The sequence below is a fragment of the Prinia subflava genome, chromosome Z, assembly GCF_021018805.1.
Source record: "Prinia subflava isolate CZ2003 ecotype Zambia chromosome Z, Cam_Psub_1.2, whole genome shotgun sequence".
NCBI classification, from domain to species: Eukaryota; Metazoa; Chordata; class Aves; order Passeriformes; family Cisticolidae; genus Prinia; species Prinia subflava.
In genome coordinates, this window is record NC_086283.1 from 96340816 (window position 1) to 96366539 (window position 25724).

The 25724-nt window shown below is 38.1% G+C and overlaps 1 protein-coding gene across 2 annotated transcripts in view; it reads left to right on the plus strand.

The window, feature by feature from the left end:
• The first annotated feature begins 12 nt into the window (after positions 1 to 12).
• The window catches only part of DMGDH (dimethylglycine dehydrogenase), a 43433-nt gene continuing 17721 nt past the window's right edge, over positions 13 to 25724 (plus strand). The window contains exons 1-11 of one of the 2 annotated variants that reach the window (XM_063423470.1): positions 13 to 89; positions 1990 to 2155; positions 7902 to 8000; positions 9233 to 9397; positions 9844 to 10048; positions 16497 to 16745; positions 17971 to 18169; positions 21428 to 21597; positions 21770 to 21923; positions 22795 to 22960; positions 25319 to 25449. In XM_063423470.1, the coding sequence (XP_063279540.1) occupies positions 13 to 89; positions 1990 to 2155; positions 7902 to 8000; positions 9233 to 9397; positions 9844 to 10048; positions 16497 to 16745; positions 17971 to 18169; positions 21428 to 21597; positions 21770 to 21923; positions 22795 to 22960; positions 25319 to 25449 (1781 nt within the window). Of the gene's footprint in view, positions 90 to 1150; positions 2156 to 7901; positions 8001 to 9232; positions 9398 to 9843; positions 10049 to 16496; positions 16746 to 17970; positions 18170 to 21427; positions 21598 to 21769; positions 21924 to 22794; positions 22961 to 25318; positions 25450 to 25724 lie in introns of those variants that run through there. The other variant, XM_063423469.1, reaches the window with a different exon arrangement.

The following is a 25724-nucleotide window of genomic DNA, read 5'->3' on the forward strand; positions in this document are numbered from 1 at the left end:
GCGGTGTGCGGGATGAGCGCGGTGCTGCGGGGAGCCCTGCGGCGGCTGCGGCCCCCGCGCCGGCCCGGGCCCCTCGGCGCCCAGGGGCGGTGAGTGCGGGCCGGGCCGGGCGGGGCGGGGGCGGAGGGGCGAAGGCGCGGCCCCCGTGCTGCTGCTGCTGTCGGGGGTGCGCAGGAAAGGCGCTGGTGACGGGAGCCAGCTCCGGCCGCCGGGCTGAGCCCCTCCGCCGTCGGCCGGCCGGGGCTGTCTGCGCCTGGCACTGCTGCGCTAGAGCCGGCACCAGCCCGCCGTGCGTGGCTGACCTGGGGTAGCAAGGTCTCTTGTGTTGTCTTCTGGGCCGATAAGCAAATACTGACCGGTTTTAACTGGCACGATCAAACATCTGGGTGAACTGTGTAGTTAACTGGGAAGGTGAATCCCGGATTCTTGCCAGGCTCACGGGCAAAGGTTTAAAAAAAAGCTGAAAGCCACTTGAGGAGATCTCAAATCCACAGCAAAAAAGAACAGTGAGAAAAGTCTTTTAGCTTGACGTTGATTACCAGGTGCCTCACAATTCAGTAGTGGAGCTGGTGTGTCGCACATCTGGCTATTAAACAGCTTAGTGTTAACTTGCAAAAATTAATATGTAATCAGAAAAACGAACCCGTGAATGTTCATGGTGCACCAAATACAAAACACCTGTGGTGTCCTGTACATCCACTTATTTTACTTTTCACTCGCCACCTCCTTGTGTATAAACATGGTGAATATTCCTCTTGCAATTGCATTTGAAATGTTGTAAGATCTCCATTCATAATACATAAAACTAGTAGCTTTTATTTCTGAGAGGAAGAGGTAGAAGACTAGTTATACATTAGAAGTTCTATTGCCAGAGGAGTTGAAAGTGTACAAGGAGAGGAGAGATAAAACTGAGTGTTGATTAACTGTCCTGAAGGGAAAGACACTGTGCTTTCATGGTAGTCTGTTCTGCTACTGTAATAATATGTCCTACCATGTTTCACATCCAAAAAAGTTACTTCTTAAAAATCTGTGATATATTTCCACATGTAGCTTGCTCCTTGGCTGTTTGTGGATGAGGCAGTAGACAGAAGGATCAGTTGTCTTGCAGAAGAATAGGGCTGCCTATGGCAGCAGTTCTGGTTTATGCTGGACTCAAGTAGTTGTGAAAGTACAGTGTGGGTAAGTGAAGTACAGTAGCAGGTGTGGGCCATTGACAAAAACCTGGTTCTATAAAGTTTTGTCTTAAGCAAATGAGGACATGTCAGTGCTGGGAATGGCTCGGGTTTTTAGAGCATGGTGCAAATAACACCAGGTTGTGATTTCAATTTCTGCATGGGCCATTCACTTAAAAGTTGGACTTGATGATCATTGTGAGTACCTTCTAACCCAGAATATTCTGTGAATCTGTGAACATGGCAAAATAGACAGCACATGAAAGAAAGTACCAAGCTTCATTCTTCATGAACATGTACACTGGCATGGCTTTAGAAATTTATTAGGGCACCTTACTGGGTAAATATTTTCTTAAGCCTTTTTGTTGCACATACAGCACTTTGGAAAATTCAGGGTTTGATATTGTCATGTTAGGCATCAGCTTCTTTTGGACAAATAGCATCTACATATAAGGGTATATTGGATAAATAATATTGAAAGTTGCAAGTGGAAGCAAACTTGTTTTGTTGGTTGTTTTTGTTTGGTTGGTGGTTTTTTTGTTTGTTTTTTGTTGTTGTTGTTGTTGTTTTGGGGTTTTGTTTTGTTTTGTTTTTTCTTTTTATTACTCCTATTTACCTATATGACCCTCAAAGAGCATTTACTTTAAAAGTGGATATGAGTGAACAGGTTAGATTTTAAGCTATGTGTGTAAACTCCCAAGCAGAAACCCACAAGTATTATGGTTGAAGCCATAAACATAAGAGATGGGGAAAAGTCCAGTTACCATTTTCTATCTGTCTGTAATTTAATTTTACTTTTTTATTATTTCTTTTTTAGTAGAGAAGCCTCGTCTCCTTCCTTAGGGAAAGACAGAGCAGACACAGTGATCATTGGAGGTGGTTGTGTTGGTGTGAGTCTAGCCTATCACTTGGCTAAGGCTGGCTTGAAGGATGTTGTTCTGCTGGAAAAATCTGAGCTCACTGCAGGATCTACCTGGCATGCAGTAAGAAATGTTTTGTTCATCTCTCAGATTAACAGTAGTTTGTGTATGTAGTGGTGGTGGAAGTCTCATTACCTTTTTATTCCCCTACTTTCTTTCCTGCCATTGCTGACATGACATAAAATCTTGGAGGAGCAAAGGTAACAAACATACACGGTGAGTTTTGTAAGCCTGAATATTTGTTTATGTTCGAAGAAAAAGAACTAAAAAGACATACATTTAATAATCCCAGGGTAGCAACACCTCCTTTACTAATGTTAATCACATGGTCATACTGGTTCACAATGTGCATTTATGTAATTACAGATTTTCTGAATCTATATGTGGAGTAGGTAACATAACAAAATTAAATAAAGCTTGCCACAAGAACACAGCAATAGATGCTTTTTAAATTTGTTTCCAGCTATTCTTGATTGAAACTGAGAGATTGTTATCTGTGTGTGTAGCAACACAGAAGAGCAAAAACTCAACAGTTTGATGTCTCAAGATCTACTCTGTTAATACAATAGACCTTTTATGCAATGATCTACCTTTCAGGGGCAAATTAAAGAGGACAAATTAAGACTTAGATGTATTATATTTTACTTGTATTCTCATACTTCTCCCAGAGGAGGAAGTCTGAAGTCCAAAATGCTTCATCTTAGTGCAGATTTTTTGTGGTTTTGGGAGAGAATAGTAAAAAATGAAATTAAAAAAAAATCGCTGCCTGCAGTGTACAAGTAGTATGCTTAATTTTACTTGCTTTTCAATAGATAAAGCAAAAGAAAACATGCTGTATGTAGTAAGAAAAAACAACATTCAGTAATTGTATGTCTTTGAGACAGTCACAAACAGTTAGGCAAACAGAAATGTTGCTACTGAATACAGACGGCATGAGTAACAACATTGATTCTCAGTACAGAGCAAAAATGACAGCAATCTTTATTTTCTAAGTTCTCTTTTTTTACAGTACTTTGGTACAATTCATTTGTTGTTAGAGCTTACACTTCTTTGTAAACATCTTTGCCAGTAAACTAGTTGGAAAAACATCACTTGCTGATGGTTTTTCACTTCTTAAGGATTGTTAAGGTTCTTCTTTTATTTTTCTCAGGCCACTTTCTCAGGCCTCTGTGAAGGTATTATGTGAATGATTTAACACAGACACTGCTGCTGCCTGATGCCTAAAATTCAGACTATTGTCAGTATCTACAGAGCAACACCATGCAAAGTGTCAGATCTTGTGTATTGAATCATAAATACAAAATATTCAAAGAGTACTTTGATTAAAGTACAGGAGTGAGGCACAGACTGGATTCTACTTGCCCAATGCATATACAAAACAATATGTTTGTAAAAAAACAATAAAAATCCCCTAGTTCAATAAGGAACCAGAATCATGGATGATATTGTTGTTACACTAGCTCACACTAAATTACTGCTCATAACAGTGTTAAAGCAAAACCCTTCCTCCAGTACTTTTGCCCACACTTGTCAGTGAGTGCAGTACTGGAGCCCTGAGTGAGGGTCAGTTTCAAAGGTAAGGAGGGACCTGGAGCTCAGCAGAGAAAATGCCTGCACTACCACAGTTGGGAGAGCTGCCTCATGACACCTGTTAGAAGCATTTTAATGCCTTTAACACACCAAGACACCTAGTTATGGGCCATGTTAAAATGGATAATTCCAAGGCATCTTTTCATTGTCTTCATTGTCTCTTTTCATTAAACTCTGTATTAGAGGACTTTGTCTGAAGATAAAATGTTGATGATGTTTCAAATGAGTAGAAAGATGAAAACTGTGACTGTGAGTTCCTTGTTATACAGATACTGTGTATTTATCACTGTTTTCCTTGCAGTGATACAGTACTGAATACAGATGACAATTACACATACTGTTAACATGTGAAATGGCACATGGCACATTGCCTGCAAGCCACAAATGTTGCAAGTCTGGTTCAGGCTGACTGCGAGGCTGCAGTATTCCACATTCCACCCCTTTCACCATCCAGGAACTCCTACCAGACCTCAGGATCCTGTTTCAGAGAGCTCGTATTCCTGCTGGCATTGCTGCCAAAACTTCCTTTTACTTCTCAGGTCTGAGATAACTTTGGCTGACTTTCATGTGTGCTATTAGAACAGCACAACAAATATGCACATTTTTGTATTACCAGCTATGAAAAGGTGTAACAGAGCAAGTTATTATATGTTCTATTATACTTCTTCTTGCAACATGCCATTGATTTTGCTGCTGACAGTAAAGCACAAGTCAAATAATAGCTTGTTACAATTTGGTCACACTTGCAAGAAGAGAGAATTTAGTATATAACAGTGTTAGTAACATTTTCCTCCAGAAAGCTAATTTAATAACGGCATTAGAATAAATCTGAAACTGATTGAAATAGAACAAAACTGATACATGAACCTTTCAACATTTTAAAATTTCAACTATAAAAATGCTTTAAAACATTTGTGTCAATTCTAAAAGCAAAGTGGCCATTCTTTAAAATATTTTTCCAAGTCATGTTTGTGTACAATAACACAGTCTGTTAGAAAAATCGAGTAAAACCTGGAGAAAATCTCCTTCAACTGCAAGAATGGTTCACTCTGAAATTCAGGAAAACATGTAGACGTGTTGGGAAGCCAGCTGGGCCAGAGTGAATTCATGACTGAGTTCCAGAGAAAAATGCAGTATACTGATGATAGAGGAGAAGGAAAAAGCTGCAAGTCAGGCAATTTAGAAGTTACCTGAGCATGTGAAGGGGATGTTGGAAAGCCAGACCTCAACTATATTTAAGATTTGTAAGAAAAATGAAAGGCAACAAGAAATGTTTCTACTGCTGCATTAATAGTATAAGGCTGAAAAATTAAAATAAGTAAGTGCTGCTGAATGAGGGGAGTAATTCAGTCCCAGTGTACACTAATAAGGTCTCAGTGCCTTCTTGCCTCAGTTTTCTCTGGCAGGATTTCTCAGGCCTCCAGTTTAAAGGAGAAGAGTGACTGCTGACCATGGATGAGGACCCAACCAGGGATGGCTGGATTAATTTGGCACATGCTCATGTGTTGGAGCAGACAGGTGCTGCAGTGCACCCCCACAACCCAGCAGGAGTTCCCCTATTGGGAAAAGAGTTTCAGCCCCACCCCTGAACTTTTAAGGAAAAAGAACCAGCAACTTCTATGCTCCTCTCACTGTAATTGGCCCAGTGCCAAGACAAAAGCACCTGTTGGACCCTTGAGCTGTTCCTCCAGGAATGTAGCTATTTTCTGTTGGGGAGCAAGCCAAAATTCCCTCCTAGATCCTTGAATACTCAAGAGACAGCGTGAAGATTCTCTCCAGGCTTTTCGGGGTGTCTTAGCAGATGCAAGGGACCACCCTGCACTGTGCAGGGCTTTTACTATTTTGTCTTGTACACTTCGTTATTTTGTTTTTAATTAAACCTTTTTGCTTTTTCAAAACGCCTCCAACCAGCCACCTCTCTGATTATTCTTCAGCCATTTCTGGGAAGTTGCTTGCAGCCCTCAGAGTGTGATGAGTCTTTGTGGGGCTAATAATATGCTAGCCTCACACAGAAATTCATCAGACAGACCACATCCAGTAATGCTGCTGATCCATGGCAAGGCCACACATGTATCACATTTAAAAGACTATTGAAAATTGGTGGAGGTGCCAGAGATTTGGCAAAGGGCATATGTATGACTTTCTAAAAAGCCAAAGGACTGAGCAGAGGAGCTAAAGGTCAGCTAGCCGTAGTTGAGTTCTTCAGAAAATCATCAAATGAGTCCCAGGTCCTCAAAGGAGAAAAAATGTGATTTCAAACAGTCAGATTTGCCAAGAATAAATCATGTCAGATCAAATCTGGTTGCTGTCTGGTATTAAATTATTGATTTCTTAGACAAGGAGAGATCAGTGGATGTTGCATACCTAGATTTTAGCAAGTCTTTAGACCCCCTCTCCCATGCTAGCCATGTATTCAGCTGAAGATGTTACAGTCTGTATGGCTGGACAACTAGAAAGTTAGAAGCCTCTTTGGATGGCTGGGCTTAGAAAGTGCTGGTGAATGGGTCCTACATTACCCAAACCCTGGAAATAAGTGGAGTGTAACAGGAATCTCTCCTGTTTAATATCTTTAGCAGTAACTTGGAATAGATGACGAAGTGCATGCTCATCCCCTTTTGAAGTTTACACCAAACTGGGAAGAGTAGTCAGTGCACTCAAGGGCAGGGAAGCCATGCTAAGGGACCTAGGCAGGCTGCCTAGGCATGCCTTTCCATGATGAAAGGACAGTTTTATGGAATTTAACAAGGCCCAATGCAAAGTTCCATAGGTAGCTAGGAAAGTAGAGCAGCCTCTGTCTTTGAAGATTCTCAAAGGTCAGGCTGGAAAAAATCTTGTGAAATGTGATCTGATCTTGTAGCTGACCCTGCTTTGAATATGAAATTTAAGAGAAATCTCCTGAGGACCCATTCGATCTTTCTGTTTCATTGTAATTATTTTATGATTTTATTATCTTAATTTTTATATAGTGAAATCAGGTTGTAGTTGTCTGCCAGCTGCACTCTTGAAATCAGAAACATTTATTATCTCAACCTAAAGGCCATCAAGTGCATATAAACTTCTTTTCTTCACTTGAAAGTGTAAGAGATTGAATTATGTATTTAATTCCTGCAATTAAATGCTCTTCAATAGATATGGGTTTGTAGCTAACTTGCAAGTGATTTGTGACTCATTTAGTTCAAAATGATGACACTAATAGTGACCACTAAAATGGAATTTCCTTACATCTGAAAGATGTATTGCTACATTTGGAAGAAAAACAGAAGGTCAGAAAATGTTTATATAAATAAAATAATACAGTAAAAACAAAATTAAATAACAAAATTTGCAGGTAGAAGTAAACTATTATTCTTAGGCCTTGTACATGGCTAAAGACATTTAAATATTTCAATGCCTAATTTATTTCTTCATTCTATACACACTAAAAAATACCCCTAGAATATATTTTTTGAGGAGCAAACAAGTTTTAGCTAAAAACTCTACAGTGAAACAGCCCTGGGGTTTAGTCTAAGGTAATTAAAATAAATATGTTCACAACATGAACGCACATGTATTGAATGAGGTAAAAATCACATTTAGTCAAACATCTAGTCTTCAGCTGTGTCCTGTGTGTTGCTAATGGTTCAACATGATAATAAGAAATGAACAAGGAGTATTTTTTCCAGACTATTAATTTAGCCCAGGGACTTCCTGAAGCTAACATGCCTGCTTTGTGCTTGATGGAGTCCTTACTAGTTGAATCTCCCTCCTACAGGTTTGTGTGATCACTTCTTAAACTCAGGTTGTTGAGGTAATGAGCATTGCCAAACATACTTAGAGTCAAATTTATGAACAGAATATAGAAAATGGGTCCTACACTGAAAAATGTGATACTGAAAAATGATTACTTTTACACTCTTTTCCATTGGATTATCTGGGCATTTCAGAAATACGGTGCGCTTTGATATTGTATTTAAATTAAGATATCAGATAGGAGAGAACAACTGCAATAGTATCATGGGTTGGCAAATTTGGTGAGAAAAGACAGATGGGAAAACACCTGTGCAGAAAACAGAAATGGCATAAGTAGAGAAAGGACCTTATTTTTATTTTTGTAGCAGTTAGCTCTATACATGTGTTGTTTTTCTTTACAATATCATGGCAGTTCCTTTTTAAATGACACTTGGAAGGAAGGAAAAAACAGTGCATTTCTAATTTATGTTGTTCCTATTTCTTATTTGAGGCTGGTTTAACAACTTACTTTCATCCTGGAATAAACCTGAAGAAAATCCATGCTTACAGTATCAAACTCTATGAGAAGCTGGAAGAAGAGACTGGACAGGTAAACCCCTTAACCTTTGAAGTGTTAATTCAGAGCAATACCAATTGTAGCAACAGTCTTACAAAAAAGTATCATTTATAACGGTGTGAAGTGGGAGTATATACCTTTTTATTGAAATACATTCTTCTTCATGCCTAGTCACTGCATGTTGTAGATGGTTTCCCAGATCCCTGTACAGTTTAGGAAAATGGTGCTCATAAAACATCTCAAGACAGCAGAGAGTCTGCGAGTTTAACTTGATAAAGGAGCTAAAATAGTACCAGGAATCTGGAATAAACAGATGATTATTATACATTCCTGCCATAAATATGCCCACTTAAAAATTCATATGATATTATGCTGTCTGTACTTGAGAAGAATGCTGCAATTTTTCCCTTTCAAAGATGTGTTTTTACTCAGTGACCTAAGGAATGGATAGGTGGAAAAACACAGTCATCTTTTTCATTTGACATCTCTCAGCCTTACAGATTTCATTTACTAAACTTGTGCTTGCTTTGGATGGCAGCAGAAACTGAATGAACCTCATTAGTCTACAAATATTATATTTTTTAAAATATTTGTGTTATATATTGATATATATATGACAGATTTTTTTTATATTTGACATAAAATGATTTTGTCTTCTTTCTGCTACTCAACTAGATAAGATTCCACATCAGATTATCATTGTGAGTTCCAGTGAAAATCTTATTCAGCCTTATCATTATCCTGTGAGATAACATAGAAAAGGTGAAGAAAAGAAAGCATTCAGTGTCCAGCTCTGTAAGGATGTTTAATTTATTAAAAAGACAAAACCTGCAACTGGTTTTTCATTGTGTTTGTAAGGGTGCTTAGTTAAGTACATTAAATAGGAAATCATGCAGATGATAGAATTTAAAATTAAGTATATCATATATACTTATTTCTGAGACTTATTGATTGTATTTTTGTGAGTGTGTATATCAAATATTAATTAGTTGGTAATAAAAGTGAATGTATCATGGCATTCAATAAACTCCTCTTTCAACTGTTTTGAAGATAGGATGCATTAACTTAGGAAGTTAATTTGATAACTTCTTGAAAAGTTATTTTCTCTAGGAGTCTATATCTAAGGTCTCTTCCTTCAAAGGCCCATAACTTACTTGCATTTTTGTTAGTGATGTTAGTGGAAAAATTCCTGTAGACACAGGAAAATACATGTATGGCAATCAGTGAATGTTCCTTCAGAAATTTGCTGTTTCTTCTTGATTTAGGCTGTGGGGTTTCATCAGCCTGGCAGTATCAGAATTGCTTCAACCCCTACTAGGGTGGATGAATTCAAGTACCAGATGACTCGTGCTGGTTGGCACCCAACAGAGCAATATTTAATCACACCTGAGAAAGTGCAAGAGCTGTTTCCCTTATTGAACATGGATAAGGTAAAGAAGTGAGTTTTATGAGCTACAGCTTCTATTGAAATTAAATATTGGTCTATCAGAAATATGCATGTACGGTCTCCTTTCTTTATACCAATTGTACAACAGATTCTTGTTTTTCAGTGAAAAAAAGATGTATCGTGGTCTAAAATCAGAATTTGTGAATTTTAGTGGAAACTGTGTGTTAGAGTATATATTATTATTTACCCTGTCTATAATATTATAGTATTAAAGCGTTGCAACCTTTGATTGCATGGGAGATCTGGGAAATTTTACTCTCATAGCCATTGTTAAGCTGGTTAAAGGCTGATATTATTATATATTTTGAAATTTTGTTTTGACTTCTTAAAGTTTACTATGTTCAAGAAAGGAAAGGTTTTTTTTAAAAAAAAGATCTAATTTTGATAAATTTTACTTTCTTTCATTTGGGGGATTTTACCTCCATTTAGGTTTTAGCTGGCCTGTATAACCCTGGAGATGGTCATATTGATCCTTATTCTCTAACTATGGCCTTGGCTGCAGGAGCCAGAAAATATGGTGCTCAACTGAATTATCCTGTGCAAGTGACTAATCTGAACTCCCGATCAGATGGGACGTGGGAAGTTGAAACTCCACTTGGAACAATTAAAGCAAAGAGAGTTGTGAATGCTGCAGGTAGGATTTAATACAAGCATTTGAGTGCTTTTCAGATTTACATACTAGATGGTACAAAGCACCTGTACTGAATTGTGTGGGTTACATGTGTAAGGATTATTTATGTTTTTGAACGTTCACTTGGTTTGTGGTTTACACATCTTTCTTCACAGTATGGTGAAAATTTAGCTCTTATATTAATTGTCCTTGAACAGGCATTAAAAATATTTACCCCAGTTTGTCTCCAGCAGTTAGTAATCAGACTGCCTTGTTAGATTTTGTCTTTACTGGTCTACAATAAGTTGTGTAGGAGAGAGTTCATGTCTAGAGTCACAGAATCATTGAATATCCTGAGCTGGAAAAGACCCACAAGGATCATGGAATCCTGGCCCTGTCCAGCAACATCTCTAAGAGTCACACTGTGTTCCTGAGAGCTTAGTTCAAACAATTCTTGAGCTGTGACAGGCTGGTGCTGTGACCACTGCTCTGGGGAGCCTCCTCCAGCTCCAGTAGGTGAACTGTCCATGCAATCCTCCAAAATCTAATGAAACATGAAACATACCTAGGAAGGGAGATGGAATGTACATATGAAATAGAAATATCTTCACTGTTTCTTCGAAGAGACTGAGGATTTAACCTTGCCTATTTCACTATTAGCTTTCTCTAAGGTTTAACTCTATCACATATCTTGAAATGGAAGATTTTTTTGCTGTCCTTTGAGTCATATTTTAAATGTGTTTGGCGTAACAGCGCATTTTTTGTATGTCATAAAAATTGCCTAACTCAAAGGTGCTTGTATTTACATATGCAAATGTTATTCTTCACTGTGTTAAAGAAGCCAAACTGATGTTTCTGCTCCAAAGAACTTTGGGCAAGTGTCCTTTGGATTTGTGTTTATTTTTCTAAGCAGCTTAATAAGTCTGAAAACCTGTATTCAATCTAAACTCATTCACTTACTATTATACTGCTTTATACAAGTGTAGAAAAACATTATTGGTGAAACAGTTGGCAGGTTTTATGTGAAGCATGTTTTCTGCTTCCTAGTAGAAGATTTTCAGTTTTCAATTGTTTGAAAACATGTTGAATATTTACCATATAGATTAAAGTTTTGCTGATTCTGCCTCAGACTGGATCATATCTGCATTTTTAGGGCACTAGTCCTGCATACCTCCCATTGCCATGAATAATCATGCTTCAGTGGGAGGCTGTGATATCTCAGGTTGACTTTCTTACCCAGATGGGACAAGTGAACTGAGAGCAAGAATACACCTTTATAATTCCTTTCTGTGTATTTGCAGTGGAACAGAAAAAAAAAATAAAAGCACCCATTCTAATGCAAGGCAGATAAAATGAAGAAATTTAATGAGACAGGGACAGTTCTTGTTGGTGGGTAGAATGCCACAGGTGACAGTTGGAATGATGAAGGAATTGGACAGGGAAGGGAATAGGCTGGGAGAGCAAAATGCCTTGGAAATATTTCTTGAGGTGTTTAGGAGCACTGGCAGCAAGTGGAACAGTTACATGATGCAGGACTTGCTGAATAAGGAAGCTCAAACCAGGAGGGGATGGCAGCAGTGGGGATGACACCAGAGAGATAATGGGAAGGTATCTGATATGTCTCGTTAGGGGAACTGAAGCTAGGAGCTTTTCAGACAAAATGATTAGCAAGGATGCCCTAGGAATGGTTGTATGTGAAACTGAGTGGAAAACTGAACTGTTTAAGTGTGAAAGACTGGTGTAATATGTAATAGAAAGGGAAGGGTGGATGGGAGTGGATTGGAAGGAAGAGAAGGCTGCTGGGAGAGAACTTGACAAATGAGGGAGACTGACTAGCACTTGGTGAGAAAACAGCTGAAGAGGGATGTAAGAACTGGAGTAACAGTAGAGTATGAGACAGCAGCAAAGAAAAAAGAGAAAATTAGAGAGAGTGGGATCTAACAGATGGACTCTTAGGGGACGTTCTTTAGGTGTTTCTTTTGGAGCCTGGGGTATAGACAGCCCTGTCTGTGTTAAATCATTCCAGGCTTTCAGTAAAGACTTACTGGAAAACCCATTGAAAAGTGCACTTTCTTATATGTGACTTCCATGCACAGGTGATCACCTACTATTGCTATATGCTTGCTAAAATAACAAGGCTCTGAGGCTCTAAGCTTGCTCATGAGTGCCACATAATGAATTTTGGAGAGTAGGAGGACTAGAGGGGTTTAGTATGCTTTTTAGAATGCAATCAACCACACCAACAGGGAAACCAAATTAATATATATATATATATATATACATATATATACCACAAAGTCAAGCATTTGGAAAATGAGAGGTGTCAATATTTGATTGCCTTTGGACTGACAGTTCCTATCTTTCAGGCATGAACTATGGAACAGCATTCAGTTACAAAATCACAAGGTCTCTTACAAATAGGATCCTTATGTCATTTGTTACACAGTGTGGATATATTGGTCTGGAAGAGATCCAAGATTATGAAAGAGAAAGGCAGCTCTCTTGGCAACCAGACTTACTTAGGCCACAAACTTCTAGACACTCATTATTCCTACCTATTGGCTCTGCATCCTATGGATAAAGTATCACAGATGTAGTAATTTTCTTACATTTTTGTAGTATAGTTATCTTTCTTTGGCTAATATATCAAGTTGATTTTAAGCAGAGTTTTCTGGTAATTGCTTTTCAGAGCTTATTTGCAAATATCAGAATGCATCCTTGTAAACTTTTCTTAAGTTTTTTTTTTATTAAATAAGTTATTAAATCAACAATGTATTTACTTAATTCTGCTGTGTAGTTAACTGTTCAGCCAAAATGAATATTTGAAGCACATATTGCTTAACATTCTGGCTAATGATGTAAAATCAATACTGTATAACACGTATCTCTTATAAATGTTTTCTCAGATAACATTCATTCTTTTTCTCTGCCTTGCCTCATTCCACTACAGATCATGACTTGTATAATTTTAGGCTCATGTTGCAGGGCAAAATACATCAGAAGGCTCTTTACATTCCCTCTCCCCCTCCCCGCCTCACCCTGCAACTGACATCTGCTGCAGAACTGGAACAAACTAGTTCCAACCAATCTTTAGCTGTTCCTTATGTGAGATTTCCATTTCAGAGGGAAGCAGATGCCTAATAAATAATCTCTGACATGAAGTAACTATACTGAGCCTGCTGAAGTTTTTTGCAGCCTATTTATAATGGAATGTTTGATTAAAGTGCCCAGAAATAGTGAACTTTGTTTACATATCCAGTGTGGGTGTGTGTATATAGGCATGTATTTTCAGACGTGTACACACTATATGTACAGCCATTTATATATAGTGGTAGAAGATTGTTTTTTTCAAAACGAAGAAATAGTCAGATGACATACTTCAGCACATATGCTAAGTAATACTACCACTAAATATTTCAGCATCAGATGTTTGCAGTGTCTACAATTTAATCTTCACAAATGTCACAGAGATATAATGTATGCCTTCATTTATCTCTACTATGTGTGATAGGACTTGACATCTGCTTCCAATAGGAATTTTGTTTCAGAGAATATGTTCTTTGTTTTGCGGATTGTTTTTGTTCAAAAACCTTAAACAAAGAAACTGTAATATTTTTCTTTTAGTAAATGTCACTTTTTGTTATTTTAAGCAATTAAAAAAGCACTTACCATGTGTCACTTTTTTAAAGTGCAATACTGAAAAATTTATTTTAAACAAACCTATTTGTCTCTTACTTATAAACATATTAAAATTAGCCATGTTTGTAATGTTATTCTGAAAATGTAATTGCCAAGAAATTTCTTATTATTAAGAAAGAAACAAAGCTGTTTCAGAGACCTAATTTTCTCCTGCTTTAACTATTCCTATTCCTCTGTGGATCATTAGCTGACCTTACCTTAAAATAGTTTCATTTGTAGGTGACATGGAAATGCCCAAATCAAAAGAAGTTTCCTAAAGATTGTTAGCCGCCACTTAAATCCACATTTGCGTGTGTAAGGAAGAAAACCCTTGCATATGTGCTAGAAAAGCAAATTTGTTCAATTTATTTTCATTGTCTTCTGTGTAGGAGAACACAAGTCATGTTTCGCTAGCCTTAAAGGATGTTTTGGATCACTCACTCTATATGATTACAGCACGATCACCCCTCAGCCAATTTAACTGACATAACAAGTGTTCTGCAATGAGTCTCCTCCAAATGGGGAGGTGAATTTAGAAGCACAAGCCTTACACGTGATAACTGCAGCAGATGCTGGTTTCTAGCATTGTCTGTGCACGGGCTTTTGGCTGCAAAGATCTCATGAAGGTGATGCTGCATTTCCTCTGCTGCTTTGCCTTAGCTGGCTGTCAGTACTTGTTAAGGGAATCACCACAGAAAATGTTTTCCTTGGAAACTTCACTTTTTTTTTTTAAACTGTGGGTGTTAGACCTTGAGGCTTCATATTAAATAAGAGGCTGATGGCCATCCTGGCGTGGGGGAATGGCACAAGGCCAGCACGGCCCCATTCAGCTTTCCTAATTGTCCTGGCTTTGAGCCATGCCAGAGGTGAGAGGTGGCATTCCCAGTTAAAGTCGGCAAGCGGCGCGAGCCGGCTGCTCCGCGCAGGACAGGGAGCCAAGCAGGGAAACAAGGCCAGCAAGGGCACAGGGGACAGAGAGGGGAGGCCCAGGACCTGCAGCTGGGCCAGCCCGCCGTCCAGACCTCCAGACTTGTGGGGCTGGGGCGCTGCCAGATCCATGGTGGTGAAGCCAGACTGAGGCCAAGCCAGGAATGTGACCACAGGTCAGGAACAGGCCTGGTGACGGTAACCGAGGTCGGATGGTGCCCGCTGATCAATGAGCAGGGCTGCAGAGTTGAGACTGAGCTGAGGTCAGGCTGAGAAGTAGCCCACGGATCAGGGTCTGGATCAATGTGTTCCATGGCCAGGTACCAGGCATGGTTGTGACAGAGCTGTAAACAGGAACACAATCAAACCAGCTCAGACAGGTTCTAAAGGACCTGGGCTGACCTGGAATGGGACTCCTGTGCCCACGGGTAGGAATGGGAGTCCCAGGTGAAGCTGTTCAGGCTCGTTTATGCCTTTTGGTACCCTTGGGGCACAGAGAAATCTTGACCAGGTCTTGGAGAGTACAGAGTTGAAGAGAGAAGTAGGAGAATTTGGTTAAGACAAGTTTGTTAAACAGCAAAAAGAAAGAAAGGTTGCACATTAAGCTGAACAGCATGAAGTGTGTGTCCCAGGAGAAGGGACATCTGTGTAAGGTGGAAAATCTTGCTGGAGATATTTTGTCTTAAGCAGTTTGGAGTCAGCTGGTTAAACAGGAACCAGGCTGACTTGCCTTCCTTTACTCGGTGCCATATGGCACAAAGCCTTTAATTAGCAAGGCTCTGCTACCTCTTCTTCGTCTTTCATTTTGTCTTCCTCCAACCCTCACTCCCAGACTCCCCTGAAACTCTTATTTCGTTGCATTTTCCCCTTTCATTCCCACTCTCAAGAGCTCTGCTCCTTCGTATAAGTCAGGAGAGTGGGGCTGAGGGATATTCAAAGTCAGTTTCAGTCAGTCGTGCCTGTCTGATTCCCAGGTCTGTTACATTCCAGCCTCACAGCAGATGTAAGCCATGATGCAAGAGTGTTTGGCATTTAGGTGGCTTCCACTGCTTCATTCTGCCACAAGTACTTCACTAAGTGAATGTGCCTTACCAACTTCACCTTAACAGAGGAGATCTAGGTCTTCTCTAACTTCTGTCTCACTGTATGCATGAAGGATCTTGAGCCAGCTTCAGAGGCAGGGAAATGGTTGCTTGGATTTTCTGCTCTGAGTCTGTATCGGAACTTCTAATCTGATGGCTGTGCGAGAGCACACTTGACTATTCACCAATACAAGGATTATGAATTGATTGCTGTGTTAGAGACATAATTAATGCAAATCACATGATATGTGTGAAAGAGGAGAGAAACTCCCATTCTTGAGGTCAGTTGCCTGAAAAGTCCAGCCTTAGTCTGTTGGGATATTAGGACTTCACCACTGTCTTGGTAAAGCATACTAGCTCATTTGGTTGGTAGTAAGAGGCGTGGTTGACACTTGCAAGTTAATTTATTCCAGTTTTTAAGTGTCTCTAGTTTTGCTAGGAGTACACTGCAGACCTGCTTAACTGAAATAACATGGGGCTTCTGGAACTGTTAATTAAATTATCTTCTGAACTTTTAGAAGTCTAATTGATAACTTATTAATTATATTTTTAATATTTGCATACTATAATAATATATAGTAGTATAATTAGGAAAAAAGGACATGGAATTATGGAGGGGAAAATATACTAGATAATATCAAAAATGAAAATTAGAAGTATGGGGGAAAAAAACTGTCACACATGAGAGCATGGTGTTTACTGCAAATATTTTGTTGTCATTTTCCATTCATTGAAATTAGTGTTTGAATATTTCTATTTTGGTTTTGTTTCTTTTTCTTCTCTAGGCTTCTGGGCCCGTGACATAGGCAAGATGATAGGCCTGCAGCACCCTCTCATACCTGTTCATCATCAGTATGTTGTAACATCAACTATACCTGAAGTGAAAGCCCTAAAAACAGAATTGCCTGTGATTCGTGACTTAGAAGGGTCATATTATCTAAGGCAAGAAAGGGATGGTCTTTTATTTGGTCCATACGAAAGTGAGGAGAAAATGAAGCTGCAGGAGTCATGGGTAACAAATGGAGTTCCACCAGGTGATTAAAAACATTTAATCTTTAAACATAATATGCACTAGCACACATTTTAAAATGTGCAGAAATCCCAGGCTGTAATGCTGTAATGTGATGGAAAATACAAAATATTTGCAATGCATGATTGTAACGCAAAAACTTTTTTCAAAGAATAGTTCTAACTCTAATAATAAGAGATAAAAGAAATACAAATGTAATGTAAGAAAAGCCTACCACAATGTAGTCTTACCCTACTTCCTGAAGAGGTGCTTGTGTGTTATATGCAGTCACCAAATTTGTGATGTATGGCCTTTTTAGCCTGAACAGAAATTTTTCTAGGTTACAATTCTCTCCAGCATGCTGACGGGGTACTGGATATTTATTGATACCCCAGAGATAATGTGATTGTCAAATAGGAACAGCAAAGAAATGTCTTAGACAAAATGCTGTGCTTGGATATAAGTGCAAGAGAGTTGTAGATATGTATAGAATACAAAAATAACCTATGTCATACAGCTGCTTACGGGAAAACATTATAAATTGTTGTGTTATATCTAGGCTCCAGCTTTCCATTCACTTCCAGACATAAAGTTATACAAAGTCATTAGCTGCTGTTTTAAAAAACACAACATTTCCTAAGAAAAGGCAGTTGATTCAGTTTTGGACAGCCCTGTCACAGCTTCCTGAACTTGCTGTCTCCAGCAGCATCAAGTGCCTCCACATAAGGATGTTCAGCCATGCGTAGAGTCCAGACAGAGGGGTGACATGTACACAGAAATTCATATGATTTTGTGGAAATCATAAGCAGATACAGGAAGTATCTTTTTTCCCCTCCTCAAATTATTGGCATATTGAGAAAAATAAGTGGGTCTTACTAATGTAGAAGAAAGTTTTTGTATCTTCACTTCCTTTCTAATTCATTGTTGAATTTGCATGACCTTAGGGTTAAACAAATATGTATAAAGGATAGTATAATTGCAGTGACAAATAAACTTGGTCCTGCAGGTAACTAGGTATTTATGCATGCCATTTTTCCTACGTAGGATGGTGAAGGCTTGAACATACGCACTGATTATTCCTATAAAACTTTTATATAGAGATAGATAGCTGTATAGATATAAATAACTCTATTATATAGATACATATATTTTTTGTAGATACCATAGCTGGTATTGAAATAGCTGTATTGAAAATGTATGTGTTCTTTGTGTAAATAAGTATATATAATAAGAGTCAATTATTTGTGCAGGTTTTGGGAAAGAACTTTTTGAGTCTGATTTAGACCGAATAATGGAGCATATTGAGGCTGCCATGGAAATGGTCCCCATTTTGAGAAAAGCAGACATTGTAAACACAATTTCAGGTCCTATCACCTATTCTCCAGACATTCTTCCCATGGTGGGACCACATCAGGGTGTCAGAAATTACTGGGTAGCTATTGGTTTTGGGTGAGTAAGTTCTTTGTGACAATTTTTGTCTATCATACTGTTAAAATGGTAGTCAGCTCAAGCTTTGTGCATTTTTATAGGCTTGGGAGTTGTTTTGCATATATTTTGTGTTAAATTTAGTTGGAAATAGCCTTAATAACTACAACCTGTGTAACATAAGATATTCCTTCTCTGTTATTTCATTACTCAGTAATTTTTGTTTTCTCCTTTTAATCTGGACGCCAATACCTGTGACACTTTATGAAGCAACAAGAAATGGTAGTACTTTTTACTGTCTGTGGAGCAACTTAAAGTCACAAAAATACTGGGTTTGAAAGTATACTTTCCAGTTCATTATTTCTTGCTTTGAATTTCACTGTATTTTATAGTTTTTTGTTGTGTGTACAAATGGTTTCACTGAAGCTGGACAAAAATGAATGCGCAGTATACAGTCCTGTATGAAGAACTGATGGCGTATAAATAGAAGACATTCCAGTTTAGCATGTGACTGACTGGTCTAGGGATACAAATCCAGGGTTTCTGACTGCTGGAAGTGGAGCTGAAAAACTAAATTGCTGGGTATTGGAGGAAATCAAATAAAGAGGGCAGTGCAACAGTGGAAATAAGTGGTTTACTGGTGTCATTCTCTCACCCGTTATGGTGTTTTTCTTGAATGTGATTTACATCTTATTTATTATGGCTTCACTGGAGCCAGTGTTAAACACCAATGTCTTTAATTGTCTTAGTTTGACCATTGATTCAAGATGGATAGAATGAACTAAATACGATTCCAAGCAGATGTTATTGAACACATTCTATTTACATTGTTCTTCCAATTGCCCAATTTGCTGTTCAAAATCCAGCTCAGCTTTTTCTAGTTTTCTTTCATTCCAAACCAAACAAACCCTCAGATCGTAAGATAAGGCAGTATCACTAACGTGCTTTCTGAGGCCCTCAAAATAAAAGAGCTTGGTAATTTTGCAATGATTCATTGTGAAAGGTATTCACCTTTGCTGCTTGGATTTTTTAAAAAAATAATGTTATCTTGCAGTAACATTTGCAGAACTTATAGTTACAAAAGCGGTTTGCCTAGACCTTGTTCACCAAAAAGACTGTTTAAGTTCATTACTCTGTGGCTAGACTTTGGAGCATGTTTTTCTTTGTTGGTGTCAATGGCAGCAGAATCAAAATCCATATGTAAAAAAATTGACGACTAGCATTACATGTTTGATTTTCTTTAAACAACTTATTTCAAGAGTTTGATTAATCTCAAAACTTTTAGACACAGTTTGCAATTATGTGGCTGTCATTGGATTACTTCTTCTGCTTTTCAGGGACTTTTGACTCCTTTATGCTTCTGGGTCACTGCAGTGTTCTATCAGTGTTGTAATTTTTTGTGTGCATTAGCAAATCCTTATCTTGCAGTCAGCTAACAGGGACATTGTGACAGAGGCCTTAGTGCTTTTAGATTAGAGGATTTTTATTATCTAAAATTAGCAGCTTGTTAGACATTTTAACATGCAAAGAAGTTAAGTATAGCTAGCAGAGTTTGTGGCACTCTTTATTATTACGGTTGCTCAATGCTTCCCAGCTTCAGTTACTTACAGCTTAGAAAATACGAACAGGAGCACTTCAGGATTTTATTCAGAAAAGTTTAATTCAAAGCAATGAAACCATTCCATAACCCAGGACAAAGACACTAGAAAAGGTACCACAGTGTACAGAGATTCAAATTTCCTAGGAATAGGAATGGAATGACTTGTGAGATGCAACAACTCATAAGTAAGACACAAGAATGTGACAGGCACAATGGGGACTTAATCTGTCAGGGATTGGAAGGAGAGAAAAAAAGCTGGAGAAAAACAGTTCATGTTCATTGAGGAAATTTTGTCTGCATCATAAGAAGACTGAGATTCCTACACTGTACCACTCTTCATAGCTACTTGTAATATCCTGTCCCTGAAATACGTATTTCATTCTTGTGCAGCAGAATTGCAGTGGTTGTGTTTACACAATCAGCTCCCTCTTACCTGAAATACAGAGGGATTTGGGCACCCTGTATAATGTAAAATCTCTGATAATGTAGGCCTGGCTAAGAGCACTGAAATCAAAGGGTTGTGCTGTCAGTGCTGCTAAACTGCAGAATGCAGAGACCTCGGTCCAGTTGCAGGTTGTACCTGTAGCATCCAGGGAGCCTCCCCAGCACAGTCTTGCACCTGGAGTTACTCTGCCATCAGCTCAGCAGTCTTCAGCTGAAGCTGAAAGTCTTCACTGTGTTTGGTCTGTCGCTGGCAATCCCTTTGCTGTTCTCCTTTGCTTTTGGCTGCAGTGAATGGCGCAGGCAGACTTAAACTGGCTAAGATTTAATCTGGAGCTATACTGAAGGCATCATCACCTTTCAGGGTACCAAAGCATATACCCAAGAATGATTAATTCGTGGGTAATTCAATTAATGCTTAATTGAATTATCACCAGAAACAGCCAGCTGATTACAAGCACTCCTTGGATCCTGCCTGCATCCACTGCAGTGGAAGAAGTTTGTGCTGATTCTGAAGATCTGTGCTGAACTGCACTGTACTGACTGTAGTTGGGAGAATTATTTAATGTACTCAAATTTTTGATGTTTCTTTTTTATTTAGATAAATAAGTAAACAATTGATAGGATACTATATAAAATAAATATCATTGCTATTATGGATTCATTCTTCTTATCCATATGCATTAGAATTATATGATTACTTTTTCTTTCTTTTTTCTTGGTGAGATCCTTGCCTGTTTTAACTGAAGACATAGAATTCAGGTTGCAAAGTTGATGACCAGCAATTTAAGTTTGTTTTAGCTTCATTATTCTGCATGAGTGTCTATGGTTTAATTGCTGCATCTTAATCTAAACAAGATTTGAGACAGGCTCACTGTTTATTCAAGGATTTTTCTGTTGTCCTCATGGGAGTATTTCACAACCAATTAAGAATTAATTTTCACATCTTCTAGATGGAAATTTATTTTGGCTTTTTTTTTTGAAAACATGGTGGTAAAATAGGGTTAATGATTATTTGTCGTTAAACTGCAACAGCTGTACATTACCAATAACATTCTGCTGCTGACTGGAGCTGTATAAATAACCATTAATAGAGAATTTAATCTTTGAAAAGAGGACAAAACAGAACAAACTTAAAAAAAAAAAAAATTTGGGGTTTGTGTTAGTAGTATATGTTAGTACTGATTTTAAGAAGCAAAACAAAAAGATTTGGCTCTTCAGGACTTTTTCCTGTTTTTAAGATATGGCATTATACATGCTGGTGGCATGGGGAAGTACCTCAGTGACTGGATCCTTGAGGGGGAACCTCCATTTGACCTGATAGAAGTAGATCCAAACCGCTATGGAAAGTGGACCACTACAGAGTACACAGCAGCCAAAGCAAGAGAATCCTATGGCTTCAATAACATTGGTAAGAAGATATTTTTTAAAATACATTTATGTTCTGAAGATGGATTCTAGAAAAGCCTGTACTAGATTTCTCTGTTTACAGATGTGTTTTCTGTCTTGGATGATGATTTGAGTATGCCGTAACTTTTGGTGACTTTTGCTTTTTTGGTTTGTTTTTTTTTTCCTCCCTCTAGTTGGTTACCCTAAAGAAGAAAGATTTGCTGGGAGACCAACAGAGAGAACCAGTGGGCTGTATGACTTGCTAAAGTCAAGATGTTCAATGGGATTCCATGCAGGATGGGAGCAACCTCATTGGTTCTACAAACCTGGAGATGAGACTGGATACAAGTAAATTAAATACTAATTTTTTTTCCTCCCATGAAAAATTGTCATGATAGTAAGAGCCGGGCAATTTAAATTTAGTGAGAAGCATGCATTTATCATTCATTTCAGCAACAGGTATCTATTAGATTGATCTCCCATTCTTGCTTTTTCCATCATTTAGAATACATTTTATTCTGATAATGAGGATATTTCAAAACACACATTGAGGTATCTTGAATCTGTTCTAGGTTTCAGATACCAGGAAGAAACCTAGCTCAAGGAGGAGGTTGGAAAACAATTTGTTCATTATAAATGTGTGTTTTCTCCATCTTTTACTATTGATCAGCAGCAAGTCAGCTGTGATTCCTCTCTGTGGGAGTGTCTGGAGAGAAACCAAATCTTCTTTGCTTTTTTTTCCCCCTTCTCTATGCCTGCCCACCTAGTTACCTGCCTACATCAGGGAGTTTCCAGCAAATAAATATTTTCTGTGGGGGTATTGGAGTCTAATCTAAATGAGGCTCATAAAGGAATAAAGGGACACACTTTGCTGTTCAGAAATAAAGCCTTCGACTCCTTAAACTTAAATAAATGATTTATCAACAAAGCATGCTGTAAATTTACTCATGACAGACCACTACTTATTCTAACATTTGAACAGTTCACGGTTTATTATATAAGGTGGTTGATATAGTATCAACCCATATCTTTCTGTGTTAAAGGATTTTAATTATTAAGCTGTGTTAGACTAAGGAAAATATTGGGTAAGGTACCTACAATTAGGAAAGTCTATCTCTTTTGGATGATCATTAAACTGAAAAGACTGAGGACTACATTTTGCTGCAAAGAGCACAGAATTTCTTAATTGTGTCTTATGTGTCTAAATTCTCTGTTTCAGACCCAGCTTTCGGCGCACAAATTGGTTTGAGCCTGTGGGTCGTGAGTACAAACAGGTTATGGAAAAAGTTGGTGTGATTGACCTGTCACCATTTGGCAAGTTTAAAGTAAAAGGCACAGATTCTGTTAAGCTGCTTGATCATCTATTTGCAAATGTTGTTCCAAAGGTAAATGGGACAGTGGTAACTGTTGTCATGTAGAATTTAGACAAGCTCTGTTTGAGATATGGAAAATGAACCATAATTCCTGTATTCGTGGATACCAAATACACAGATCCTTTGGAGAAGTTTCTGTGTCAGTTAAAAGTACAAGTGAAGTTTATACTAGTTTATAGCCCCATGCAGAAGTTCCTTTTGGCAGAGATCATTGAATCAGAATGGATGAGATTGGAAGGGATCTCTGGATATCATCTTGTCCAACCCCCTGTGTCTACCTGGAGCTCATTGCCTAGGAATATGTTTAGATGGCTTTTGAGTGAACTGAGAAATTGGTTCCTATGCTTAGCCACTTTATAGTAAAAAAATATTTCCTTGTGTTCAGACAGCCTCCTGTGTTTCAAATCTTTTCCTAAAAATGCAAGTGAATCCTACCTGGAATTTTTTTACAGTAGAATAGCTTGGCAGCTGCCTGTCTAAAATTGTGCTTTACAGTGGCAGTTTGAGCAGCAGAGCAGAACAGTGGAAGGGGCTCTTGCCTGACCATAGTTGAATGAATTTCCAAGGGACAGGCTTTGCCTTTTTTTGAAATCCAACCCACTGTTTTCCTCTACTCATACTGACTCTGCTTCACGCCTGGCTGCCTGGTGCAGGCAGGATTGCAAGTATTCAGGAGATTCCACTTTCACCTCACAAATATCACTTCTTCTCAAGGGTGGCTATTCATAGATGCTCAGAGTATGATCTTGTGCCCAGAAATGGCATATTGTGACAAACTACCCCAGATTTCTTATTCTTGGTCTTCAGGTTTTTGTTGAGTCCTTTTTATTTCCTACTTTATCAAACACTCTCATGTAGTGTCTTTAACTTTAGAGATACACCTCCAGCAAGCAGATTGTTCCTTTCTGAAATGACCCTGCAGCTGCAGGATGGCTTGGGTTGGTCATTTCAGCACAGAATTTCATTAAGTATTTCATTGCCAAAGAGAAAAAACATAGGGAAGCAGCAAGTATGCTGAGACTATAGTTTCGAAGATAGATAAGCTCTTCTGAAAGGTTAAAGTTAACTCAATGGGAAGGTACACGATTGACATCCTAAGAGAAAAAAGAACTTGAATTGCCATGTAGTCATATTTTTTACTGTATCTGTGATAACAATTTGAATTGAAAGTTTGTCTTCAGTCTAGTTTGGGATGGAGGCAGACTCAGTCATCAGTGGGCATGGATAATACTTGCTGAATATATTTATGTGGTACTGGGAAATCAAGATTAAACAGGAAATTATGAGAGCAAATCAAGTGCTTTGTACAGAGGTTAATCAGCAATGCTATGGAAAGTTAGGTGGCAAAGCAGAAGGTACAGTTTATGAGTCCACTTAAAAATCCAGCTTTCACAGCTGTTGTTGTTTAAGATGCCTGATTTTTAGTCCCATTCATGCTCCCTCATAAAATAATCCAGTGGAGTTACTAGAGATATACTTGTATTGCAATTGGGTTGAGAGTGACCAGCAGCAGGGCCTGAAAATTCAGCTGCATGCCTGTAATATGTCAAACTATGGCATAATTAATTGATGTACTAAGATCTGCAAAATAATATTAATACCTGAAATATTTTTTCCTTTCTCATTCTTTGGAATCTGGCTGCTGACCGGATTATTGGCAAGGTTCAGTGAAAGCAGAATGATTAAAGCAAAGAAATTAAATTCTGCCTCTGGAACCAGACCAGTACAACAGCTATGGCACACTGGCATTTCTGTTTCTATGGATGATATATGTAGGAAAATGCATGTGTTTTATGGTCACTGCTAACTAACTGTTACTTGAAATTCTGTCTCTAGGGATTGAATTTCTATACAGAATCTGATTCAAATGTGCAGAGATATAGATTCATAGTCAGCAACTACAAAAAATAGAAAAGCATTCATAAATCAGGGCCACAAAAGCATAAACCAGCTCAGTATTTCTCTCTTGATAGTAAGGGGAAAGGCATATGTTGTTCTCTTGAGACCTAAAACCTTACTCACAGGATTGAAAAAAGATATTCATGTCAATTACATGGAGATTTTTTTATTTAGATGAAAACAAATATAGCTTAAGAATGCCTTGTGTAATGCATAATTAGGAAATATTTATAAAGGTCTTGATTTATCTTATATTTTAAATTTCCAATTTTTCTATAAAGGAAGAAGTGTAGTTCTGACTCTAAAGCTTGAGATTGGCCAGTTGTATATCTCTCCACTCCTATTATGGCATAGCAGAGCAAGCATAAAAAAATTGTTTTTTCAGATGAAGACAACCATTATATTTAATGCTGTTTAAGAATTCAAAGGTTTTATTTTGCATTCTTAATAATCACAAATTTTACTCTGTAGGTGGGTTCCACAAATATAAGCCATATGTTAACACCAAGAGGAAAAGTTTATGCTGAGCTAACCGTCTCTCAGCTGTATCCTGGAGAATTCATGCTCATAACTGGGTCAGGGTCAGAACTCCATGATCTGAGGTTAGTGCATTTTTTTGTGCAGTAAGTACATAGTGCTGTACAGCCACATGAATGCAGAAACATTTTTGCTAAGTTCCAAATTCTCGGTTATTACTCAACAAAATTTTCACCAAGTTCACGAGAATTATTTATTGATTTTAGTTTCTTAGAAACTTGGTTGACTTGAATTCTGAAGTACAAGCAGTTGGATATTGGATTATTGCTGATGTAAAAAGATGGAGAACTTGCTAACAGTTATGTAATATACTTTATTGGAGGTAGTTCTTGTTTTGTTA